Source organism: Pteropus medius, unplaced genomic scaffold (assembly GCF_902729225.1).
Source record: "Pteropus medius unplaced genomic scaffold, Ma_sr-lr_union100, whole genome shotgun sequence".
Lineage (NCBI taxonomy): Eukaryota > Metazoa > Chordata > Mammalia > Chiroptera > Pteropodidae > Pteropus > Pteropus medius.
This window is the reverse complement of record NW_024344378.1, coordinates 2,601,973-2,612,947: the sequence shown is the minus strand read 5'-3', so window position 1 is coordinate 2,612,947 and position 10,975 is coordinate 2,601,973. Positions and strand designations below refer to the sequence as shown.

Genomic DNA, 10,975 nt, shown 5'->3' with positions numbered 1-10,975 from the left:
AGCTCCTGGCCGACCTCGTCTCAGGCTGTCTTGGGGGCTGTGGTCTCACAGCTAAAGTTCCCACCAGTGACTCCCATCAGGACCTCCCCGAAGTTCCCCAGAAGCAGCCAGACACCTGGGTTTGCGGTGGGGGGCACGGCTTACGTTTCCTGGGGTCTCTGCGTGTTGTGCGCACGGCATCGACCCCTGCTGCCTCTCGCTCCCCAAGGCCAGCGTCGACTGGATGCAAACACGCCTGCTCTGTGTTCCAACTCACATGGACCACGGGGCAACACAACACTTTCCAAGCCACCTCACTGCTAGGAGAGAGAGGGTCCTCTCAGCCAGTGGGGGCCTGGGCCTTCCTTTAAAACCTTCCCACCAGAGGCTGGTCCAGATTCGGGGAGCGACCCAGCTCCAAATCAGTCAGTTTCGTGAATCACCAGGGTTCCTCCACGGCCAGCTGGGCTGGAGGCAGCGTAAGTTCAGGGAGGAGACGGCTGTCCTGGATCGGCCCCTGAGTCGCCTGACTGAAATCTGATAAATAACCGGATCAATCACCCTCAGGCGGCCAGGACTGAGAAGCCTCTCTCCCAGCTCAGTGGCGGGTGTGGGTGTGGGTGGGGTTCGCCTATCTGACTTGAGGCCTCGGCTGCAGAGTGAAGTCCACCAGGGGCAAAGGAAGCTGGTTGTTTTGAGTGTTTCCTGGGCCTGCCTTCTTGGTTCGGCGTGTCCTCACCAGACGGCAGGGTCATGAGTCAGCCCTCAGGGTGCCCTGCCTGGGCCGAGGACCTTAGCCGCTCACCTGCTGAGGCCAGCGCCCTCCGTGTCTTCTGAGGCTTCTCGTGTGTGCTCACAGTGAGTTCCCTAAGTCACGGCTGCCACAGCCTGCCAACAACCACGACACAGTGAAAAGGGGCTTTTCTGGTTGGCGGGGTGGGTGTGAGGGGAGGAAGGAGGTTGGCACCCCTACCCCCGACTTCCCTTGCCCCCCGTGCGTCTCCAGAAGGCTCAGAAGGGTACTCGGAACACAGGAAGAGCCCAATAAATATTAACTTGCCATAGGAGTGAGTAAGATTTCATCTGAAATCTGAAGAGCCCAATAAATATTAACTAACTATTACTTGCCATAGGAGTGAGTGAGATTTCATCTGAAACGTGGCTTCTGCTGCTAAAGAAATTCTGAGAGCCACCATCCAGCCCAAGGCCCTCGTTTCACAGTCGAGGACACTGTAACCCATGAAACGTAAGCATTTACCCAGGACCATGCAACTGCTGGGTGAGGGGCGTCTCCTGCCTCTGAGCCAGGCCCTCTTCACTGTCCAGGACCGGGCGGCCTTAGGAGGGGACCCGAGGGCGTTCCCAGGTGCCAAGGGACTGTCTCAAGCCCTTGAGGGAGGGGGAGCATCCTGTTTCCAGGCCCAGCGTGGTCCCAGGCATGCGACAGGCATTGGGGAAACTCTGCGGAACGGATGCTGAAGGCTTGGCCAAGGTCGCATGGCGGGGTGGAGGCCGAGCTGGGGAAGGACCCGGATTGTTTGGGATGGGTGAGCCGGATGAACCTGGGCGATGACGACGGAGGGCTTGCGCCCACGAGGAGTGCTGTGTGGTAGGGAGGACCGGGCGGTGCTCGGGACACGGGTGCCATCGGCCGTGCGGATCCCGTGTCCCCGTGCTAAGCAACAGTCTCGAGGTTCGGTCCCGACTCTGAGGGTGCCCCCGAGCGGAAAACCCTGTGGCCTCGTGTCCACACGTCTGCGTTCGTAGCAGGAAGGGAGAAAGCACCTCCCGAGCTGTCTCCCGAGGCCTGTGGAGCCGGTCGGAAGGGCGTCGCCCCAGACTGCGTGTGCCGGGCTAGAGGTGGCCGAGTTTGGTGGTTCAGGGAAGGGGCGCCCCCAGGACGTGTGGCGGAGAGCCGGGGTGTGCTGCGTCCCAGGGGAACACAGCGAGGAGGTGGGAGACGTGGCATTTAGCATGGGCAGGGACCTGGCGTGTCCTGAGCCTGGAGACTCTCCCTCCTTGGTCTGGCCGAGGACACGCTGCGCGTGAGGGTCGGCTGCCAGCAGAGCTTGGGGACGAGGGAAGAACAAAACAGGGCCAGGACTTGGGAGAGCAGGGAGGGAAAGGCAGGAGGAGGAGGGAGGAGATGGGGGATGGACATGGCAGACGCGCCTCTCGCCAGAGCGGCTCGCCGCCCCCGGGCTCGCCGCCGATGCCCGCTCCTCGGTGTGTGGATGAGGACGTCCCAGAGGGAGGAGGAGGGGAGCGGGGGAGCACTCCTTCTTTGGGGGAGCAGCGAACTGGTGTGAGGCCATGTCACAGGGCTCCGAGGAAGAGCACCCCCACGAGAGTGAATTTTGTTTTGCAGCCTCGATCGGGAGCAGAAGGGAAACTTAGGTGTTGGCAGAGCTCCATGTTTCCGTCACTCGCTCGCTCATCCGTGCCTCCACCCACCCATCCGTTCAGCGGACGACGGGGCCGTGCGAGTCCGCTTTGTGCTGGGGACACCTGGCCTGAGGCCGTCGGGGCGGTTCTGACAGGGTCCCCACTGCCAGGGAGCTCGTGTACAGGGGCAGGACGCAGCTGGAGGACAAGCCCCCGTGTGGGGAGCAGGGCACGGGGACGGATGAGAACGGCTAGAATCGAATGGAAAGAGAGTAAAACTGTGCTAAGGGGCAGGATCCAGGCAGGAGATAAAGCGCCCTTCTCTTTTTCGAGCTGCCAGAAAGGGGTCAGACATGCTCTCAAAAACGTCAAGAAAGTTCTTCTTAAAGAAGCATGAAAGGGTAGAGACCTTTAAAAAGCAAGTCACGGTCTCCACGTGTCCAGCGGCGAGCACAGACGTGACAAATCGCAGCTGAGGAACTTGGAGTAAAAATATGGACAAGAAACCAAAGCTCAAATAAAGAGATCGGCACAGCGGAGACGAGGTCCTCAGGGCAGGTGGGGGGGTCCACGGAGAATCACAGGGCAGCTTGTCGCAGAACGTTCCGGAAGGCAGGAGGATCGCGGTGGACCTATGTAAGAACAGACCGATGAAGGGGATGCCGAAGGGACATTACAAGTGACAGCGTCCTCCAGAAACGCTCCCGAGGACGCTGCCGAGGTGCGCTGAGAGCCGGCTGTGTGCCAAGCGCACACTGAGCATCCTAAAGACTAAGTCGGACGCGGGTGGGTCGCGCGTGCAGCCAGAGCCACGTGGCTGGGGCGCGGCGGGGCGGGGGCGGCTCCTCGGGCACACGGTGGGCTCCCCCGCTCCGCAGCCCCCTCCCGCCCTCCCGCCGGGTCAGAGATGGCCCCCGACCAGCGCTGCGGTCCCGATGAACACTAGGACCGTGCTTTGTCACGGTGCGTCACGCTGGGGTCGTGGCGGCGTGGCGGATGCCTTCACTGCCGGCCCTCACCGCGTCTCCGAGGGCCGCGTGGACGGTGGGTCAGCGATCTTCAGCAGCATACGGAGGACAGGAGGACAGCTGAACATCGGACGCAGTGCAGGAGGGTTTGGGGTCCAGAGCGGGGCGAACTCGGCTGCCGTGGACCAGCCGCGTGGCGTCTCTGGGCCGCAGCTCCTTCCTCCGTAAGGCGGGAAGGAGGACGGGGTGAGGTCGCGCTCCAAACCCTCGGCTCAGCACCCTGCTCGGTGTGTTAATATTCGTGTCACGTAAGTGGGGCGGCAGAGGCCCGGCTGCGGCTTACTCAGGTTAGGCGGGGAGGTGATGTCACCCCGCATGGATAACCCAGTGAACGATAAGGCTGGTGGCAGCAGATGCAATCGAACGCGGATGCAAAGGGCTGCAGAACGCCCGTGACCGAGGGTGCAGGGAGGCCAGGGGCCACGTCACGGCAGTCACAGAGCTGTGCTGTGACCAGGGGACCGCTTCACCCCGAACCACTGGCGAGGCTGTCGAGCAGGCAAGGGCGACTTCCCGCGAAGGAAGCAGGACAGAGGCACGCTCTGTCTCCCCAGAACTCGGCCGTCCGCTCCAGATCAGGGACGAGGGACGGGAGGCCGTCTGTGGGGGCCCAGAATGGGGGTCCAGGGCCCCTAACGAGGGGGACGGAGAATCCTGTCCGTGGGACTTCAGCTCTCTGGGCTGGTGGACGCAGGAAGGCTGCGTCGAGGGTAAGAGCTCGGGGAAGCAGGTCCAGGAATTGCCCGTCACAGGGCGAGAAGGACCGGAACTGGAGGGGCGGTGAGGAGCCGGGGCGGCTGCGCGCGCAAGGAGGTGGCTCCCAGCAGTGGCCGGGGACAGTTCCCCGGTGGATAAAAGCTGCAAACGCGTACTTACCTTGTACAGGTGAGCACCTGTCCAGCAGCAGGCCATCCAAGAAGGGGCCTGAGAGCAGGACCTGTGGCTTAGTGTCTGGCAGGAAGACGCTGAGGTCCGAGCGGTGTGGTCAGACCCTGGGTGGCGGTAGGGGCGGGGTGAGGGGTCCGCTGGGGGACCAGCGGCGAGCTGGGTGGTGGGCCGCGTAGGTCCCCACAGGCCTGTCCTGCTTGACAGGCCTGACTGTCACCCTGGGCGTCTCTGCCCACTGGGGTTCCAGCCCACCCCCCAGTCTGTTTAAAATCATGGGGAGTGAGACAGAAAGCCCACCTTCGAAAGATTTCCAGTTCCGGTTCAGGTTAAGATTCCAGTGACCTGGAAAAACGTCCGACTCAGCACTCCTTGTGGAGCATGCTGGATAACTGGGGTGCACGTCGCTGGGGCCAGCAGGCGTGTGAGCTGTGAGCAAGCCCTGCATCCGGCACAGAGAGCCGTGTGGGTCCTGCAAGTTCCCAGGTGTGTCGCTGACTGAAAACGGGGGACACTTGCGCGGGCCCAGCACCCCCGCGAGGCCTGGCGGATGGGGGGCGCTGAACCCCCAGCGGCCCGCGCCGGCAGACGGTTCTGAGGGCGGAGTGTCGCTCGTGACCCCCAGGTTGTGGGCAAGTGAGGCGTCTCTTTGAGGCCCATCTCACGAGTGGTTGCCCCCGGGAGCTCGAAAATCACACTTGTGAATCGCACCTGTGACTGGACAGGGCTCTCCAGCGTCTTTGTCCTCCAGGTGCAACCACCCCCTGCAGAACGAGGGTCCTCTGCCGAATTAGCACCTGCCCGTGGAGGGCGTGAGGGGGCCGTGATGAGGAGGCTGGCTCTGTCAGGGGGAGCAGGTGCTTACCTCGGCTGGAGACGTCCTGAGAACTTAGAACAGCCACCGGGGCCTGCTTTGAGGATGCTGGGCCCTCGGCCTGGCAGGGGACACCAGGAGGGAAAGGCACTTGGGCAAACGGGCAAGTGAGCGACAGTAATGCTCCCTTTCTCCAAGTGGTTACCCGATGCTGGGCACTGAGCCAGCGCCTCCCTGCAGCTCACAGGTAGTGGTATCGCCTCCTTCACAGTGCAGGCAGCTGATGCTGGGGAGGTGACGTCACCTGCCCCAGGCCACATGGCCGCCTGGGGAAGCCAGGACCAGCCCCGCACAGCCCGGGATGCAGCTGCAGGCAGGATTGCCTCGTGGGGCGCGTGAGCTGTGTTTAAGGGGTGGGCCCGGCGAGGGTCGGAGCCCACTGTGCGCTGCTCGCTCCTTAGGAAAGGTGTGATGGTGGGTGGCCTCACGTGGACAGGCACTGCTTCCCGCTCGGGCTCCGTTCTTGTTTCCAGGGGTGGGGTCTCCCCAGCAAGGTCGGGGCGGCGCCAACACCAGACGCTGGCTCAGGAGCGAGGGACAGGCAGGTTCCAGCAAGTCGGAGGAGCCAGGGACTCTCCAAGACCGGCCTGACTGGTTTCTCACAAGCACGTTGCCCACAGAGCCAAACAGCAGTGGGGGTGCTGGGGAGCCCTCTGTTCCTGGGAAAGCCGGGGCTGGCTGCGGCATTGAGGACCCGCATCCTCACCCCCTCCCAACACGCACACGCGGCCACTGCACCGGCCAGTGTGACGGTGATGACGCCCCCGCCCCGAGCAGCAGGGGCCTGTGCACTGCCTGTGTGAACGTCCCGAGTGCTCACTGCTCCTCCCTGTGACATCTGCAGAGGTGTCAGCCCCCCTCGATGAGGGGGACCCTCTCCTCCTCCGGGACCTCGCCCAGACCTCCAGGACCTTGCCTGGGAAACCCAGCTTCTCTCTGGGGAGAAGCTGGGTTTCCCAGGCAACAGTACCGGTGTCAGGGAGATACGCTGAGAGGGGGCAGGAGAGGGACTTGACCTCCGACAGGTGACGCCGAAAAGGCTCAGGCTTTCTGCAGCAAGCCCGCCCACCTGACCCCTGCCCGCCCAACCACACCCCGCTCTTCGTGGGTTCCAGCTTCTCCGTCCTCAGGAAACATGACTCCCGTGACGTGTGGTTACTCGGTGCCCTGTTCGTGCTTCTTGTGTGGCCCCTGGAGCAAGGGGCCGTCTCAGCCCGGGGCCCTGCCCCCATCACACGTGGGGAGCCTCACAGGAGGTCCGGCCTCCCAACGCCAGAAACGCCGTGGGCGGGAGGCGTTGCTGATTCCCTCCCACTCCCTCTGAGGTGCTGGGCTGGGCTGCACCCAGGCCGCTGTGAAGTAGACCAACGGGCGGAGAAAGGGGCCCCGTCAAGCTTGGTTGGGGTTCGATCACCAGTGCTGTGCCGTTCCCCTTTTCCCAGTCTGGCCGTCGGGAGCCCTGTGCTGCCGGTCACCCGTGCCGGTGGCCATCCCTCCTGCGGGCCTACCTGGGCAGGCGGAGGGAGAACCTGCTCTGAAGAGAAGGCACCGTGTTGCGAGGAAGCGGGACCCCAAGTGGCGGCCAAGGATGCGACGTACGCAGCCTCAGTCTGGCTCTCTCCCCAAGTTCCGGGTGGCCTTGGGCATAGGCCTTGACCTCCAGAGCCCCCCTCTCTCCCCGGAGAATGAGAGTCCCATGGATAATGACCGTCATCCTGTCCCTTGGGGATGCTTAGCTAGATGCTCTTTCTAGACGCCTGTGTGTGTGTTGGGGCCGCCACCCGGAGCCGACCCGCGTTCAGAGCTGTGGACTGTGTGATGTGACTCTAGCCTCCAGGCAGACAAGTTTAATGTATTCGTTCAATCGAGAGAGGTGTGATAACAAAATTGAAAGCAAGGTCCCCTTTCGGGCGGACATTTTCTGGAGCATTGGTTTACGTCAAACATGAACCAGCTTGTGACCGAAGCGAGATTTGTCATAGAATAATAACACCTTCCATAGATCACAGGCCTTCGGCTTTTGACCCTAAGCGAGCTGATCAGATACGGCAGATGCATTATCCTATTCTATAGATGAAGATATTTGGACACGAATTAAGTGCGCACATGGCTGACGGAGCTGGGACCAAGGGCCCAGCTCTCCCGAAGGTGCCTGACAAGCTTTTGTGTTTACAATGTATATAAGGGAAAATAAGAAAATAGCAAGCATCTTGGAGTTCTAATCACAAGGCCTGCAAATAAGATGCGAAGAAAAGAGAATTTTAAAATATAGATCGATATCTTCACGTTTCCTTTAAAAAAATGATGGAGGAGGAGCTGGGTTGCTCTGGTTACTGGGGCGCCGCCCTCCCGCCAGACAGGCGCTGCCCCGTGCCTGTGTCCCAGATGGACCCACACGCCCCATCGATACTGCTTGTTGGTTTCAGTGAGAAATTAGTTACTCAATATGTATTGAGGCCTCTGCGCTGCTCCAGCACACAGGCGAAGGTGGCAGGTGACCGCCCAGCTGCCCTTCAGGGAAGGACAGACTCCGTAGTCTGTCTGAGGGGCTGAGCCAGAGGAGGCGGACGTCCCCACGTTTCTCAGAAGGGTGAAGGGGTCGGTCCTGACACCCAGGCAGAGGTGGGGCTGGCGTGGGAATGCGCAGGGGTGGAGAGCAGGTTTGCTTGAGAAAGTCACCATGGGGACTCCGAGGCACACGACCCCTTGCAGCCTTGAGTCTTCGTAGCTAAGGAGTTGGGGACAGTCCCCAAGGGCCGAGCTCCTGGTCTAAACTCCGCTCCTCAGAGCGGTGGGCAGCGATGGTCTTGCAGAGAACAGACGGGACGGTGCTGGGAGGTTCCCGGCCTGGGTTTCTGGGCTGAGGGCCGACTCTCAGGGGGCTCGGCCACGTTCGCAGGTTCGGCCGCCCCTCTGTGTCCTTTTGTCCTTCTAGGTCCGAGCGTCTTCCAGGCCTGGGCTGCGTGGGCCTCCTGTGCCCTCCGGTCTCCCCGCAGCCCTGGAGGGTGAGCGAACAGCAACTTCTTCCCGGGAGTGGACTCGCCAGCAGAGGGGAGTCAGGGGGGCATCGAGCTAGAGAAGGGCCTGTGGGACCGGAGGCCTCCTCCTCGCCTCTGAGTCACCTGTGAACTTCTGCTTGGCTGACAATCCTCGGCACCACCTGTGTGCCAGGTTCTGCATGCCACCCGGCTCCTCGTTTTCTCGAAGCCATAGATCTGTTGACGGCCGTGGACGGGGCTTCTGATGACTCCCACGGTTCCACCCTGGTAGAATTCCACTCAATTCTGCCACCACGTGCCCCCCGCTGGCCCTGCCCTGTGGATGGGAGCTGGAGGGCAGCCCCTAGAGAGAGGAACAGAAGCGCTGGACACAGGTGTCCCCCAACTTCAGGGCCTGTATGTCCCCAAAGAGGGGGGGTCCCTTTCTCTCCCAGCCTCAGGCTCTGTGATTTGGGGCAGCTGACCCGACCCCTCAGCCTGACCGGGCTCTCTGCGAGTGTCACCTGGCAAAAACTTCCAGGTCAGCGTGGTCTACTGGGACCAGGAGAGGCTGGCAGGCTCGATGGTTGGTCCCCAGGATGTTCCCTGCGGCCTCCCAGGGCGGGCCCTGCCCCTCCAATTCCTGCATTTCCTGTCTGCAGCTGGCCTCTCCCTCCCCGGAGGAGGATTTTGCCCGAGGACACGGTGTGGGTGGGGAGCCGGCCTCCTCCCTGTGCTCCGATTGCAGAAAAGGAGGGGTCCCCACCCCATGGCAAGGCCGCCACCGGAGCTCTGCCCCCACTCAGTCGCAGCCTCGTCCCAGCCCTGACCGGAGCACTCTGAGCTGGCCGGCAGCAAGCGCCATGGCCGAGAAGCTGTCGAAAGAGCAGGTGGCGGACTTGAAGGCGGTGTTCACCAGGTTCGACACGGACGGTGACGGCAACATCAACCTGCAGGAGCTGGGCGACGCCATGCGGGCCCTGGGCCAGGACCCGACGGAGGCCGAGCTGAAGGAGATCATCACCCGGGTGGACACGGACGGCGACGGCGCCATCAGCTTCCAGGAGTTCCTGGCGGAGATGGCCAAGAGGATGAAGTCCGGCATCAGCGAGCAGGACATGCGGGAGGTCTTCCGCGCCTTTGACCTGGACGGCGACGGCCACATCAGCGTAGACGAGCTCAAGCAGGCCATGGCCCAGGTGGGCGAGAAGCTGTCCCAAGAGGACGTGGAGGCCATGATCCGAGAGGCTGACGTGGACCAGGACGGACAGGTGGACTATGAGGAGTTCACACGCATCCTCACCCGCTAGTGAGGCCGGCCCGGCCGGGTCCCCCGCCCGACTCCGCCTCTGTGGCCCGGCCTGGGCACTGAGGATGGGAAGGGGTTCTGAGTGGCGAGGCCCCTCGCCCCTCCTGGCCTGGGTTCCGGCCGGGGGACGTGGGGCAGCCCCTGTGCCTCTCTGCAGGGAACGGGCATGCTCCCCGCCCCACAGGGCTGTTGTGAGGGACCCGAAGCCACGTGGTGGTCCGAATAAAAGAGACGTGAGCTCCGAGGGCAGTGTGCTGTGCTGAGTGTCCGGCTGGGAGGTCGAAGGGCCCCACGCGGTGGCATCTGGGCCGCTTGGAGCCTCCGCACTGGGCCCCGAGTAGGCCAGACGGCCGGCCTTGCCTCCTCCCTGGTCTAGGGGATGAGGGTGTGGATTTGAGGGGGGGCGGGGGGAGTGGAGCAGGCACGGTTCTCGGCCTGATTGCTGGGTCAGGGGCTGAACCCCAGGATTGGGACACCATGTAGGGCACATACAATAAAGCTTACCACCCTGCGAACACAGCTGACGGTTCTTTGGGCTCGAATCAGTTTTTAAATAGTGGTAGTATTGTGTGTGTGTGTGTGTGTGTGTGTGTGTGTGTGTGGTGTCTTGATGCATCATCCTACTATTTGAGAGGCAGGGTCCACCATGGGTTTTACCGCAGAGGGAGAGGCACTGGAGGACCAGCCCGGCCTCGCTGGGATGAGGGGGGGACAGCTGGGGGTTGGGAAGGAGCGGGCTGCCGTGATGGGCACAGTGGCAGTGGCTCTCGAGTTGGGGCCACTGGCCGGTCCTGTGTGAGGGAACACGGGCTGGATGCTCCCGAGCAGAGGGCCAGTCACCTGTCAGCTGCTTCCCTCCTCTGCTGCCGCTCACAGCCCCTCTGTGAGCTGGGGCTGCTTCCCAGGATTTGGGGGCACCCGAGAGGAGACGGGAGATGGTCCTCGGCTGCCCCGCCCACCCTGATGCCAGAAGGCGCCATCTGAACTTGGGTTTTTGGTGTCCCGCGTGGCTTTTAGAAGTCAGAACCATTCGCGGCTGCTGGGCTCAGCTCTGGGGTTCCGAGGGCCCCTCTCGCGGCTCTCAGAGGCAGCCCGGTCTGAGCTCCACTCGCACGTGAGGGAACTGACGCCCGGGGTGGCGAAGGCACCAGCCGGCAGCGTCCGCAACCAGCTCTGTGACCTCGGGTGCCGCTCACGAACGGGCCCCCTTCCTCCCCGTTTCGTCTGACTGAGTGACGTGTAAGCCCGAACTCTCAGCGATGACCGACTTTATCTTGTCCCGGTTTGTGTCAGGTCTGTGGTTCCCAGCTCAGGGTGGGGACAGGCGGAGCCGGCTTACCTGGGGGGTTATTGCAGAATACTGGCCCTGTACCAGCCGCCCCTGCATGCACCATGCCCCTGCGTGGCAGCCTGTCCAGTTCGTCCAGTTACTCCCCTGTGGGTCACCCAGCGGGGGCTGCCTCAGCGCTGACGTCGTCCTTTCATTCCCCGCCTTGCGACATTATCAGTGACCACACCGGTCTCCTGTGACCCTCAC

General features: G+C 62.7%; 1 protein-coding gene across 4 annotated transcripts; it reads left to right on the top strand.

The window, feature by feature from the left end:
• Positions 1-704: 704 nt before the first annotated feature.
• Positions 705-9,793, top strand: LOC120608993 (calmodulin-like). 4 transcript variants are annotated; one of them, XR_005654588.1, is made up of 3 exons: positions 705-837; positions 1,113-1,225; positions 2,348-2,433. XR_005654588.1 is itself a non-coding variant. In XM_039870994.1 (3 exons), exon 3 carries the CDS (start codon positions 8,993-8,995, stop codon positions 9,437-9,439), a length of 447 nt encoding a protein of 148 aa, XP_039726928.1. In that variant the 5' UTR covers positions 705-837; positions 1,113-1,225; positions 8,792-8,992; the 3' UTR covers positions 9,440-9,793. The 4 variants fall into 4 exon arrangements, 3 of the variants coding, with proteins under 3 accessions (XP_039726928.1, XP_039726927.1, XP_039726929.1); XM_039870994.1 differs by lacking the exon at positions 2,348-2,433 and adding an exon at positions 8,792-9,793; XM_039870993.1 differs by lacking the exon at positions 2,348-2,433 and adding an exon at positions 8,087-9,793.
• Positions 9,794-10,975: the final 1,182 nt, after the last annotated feature.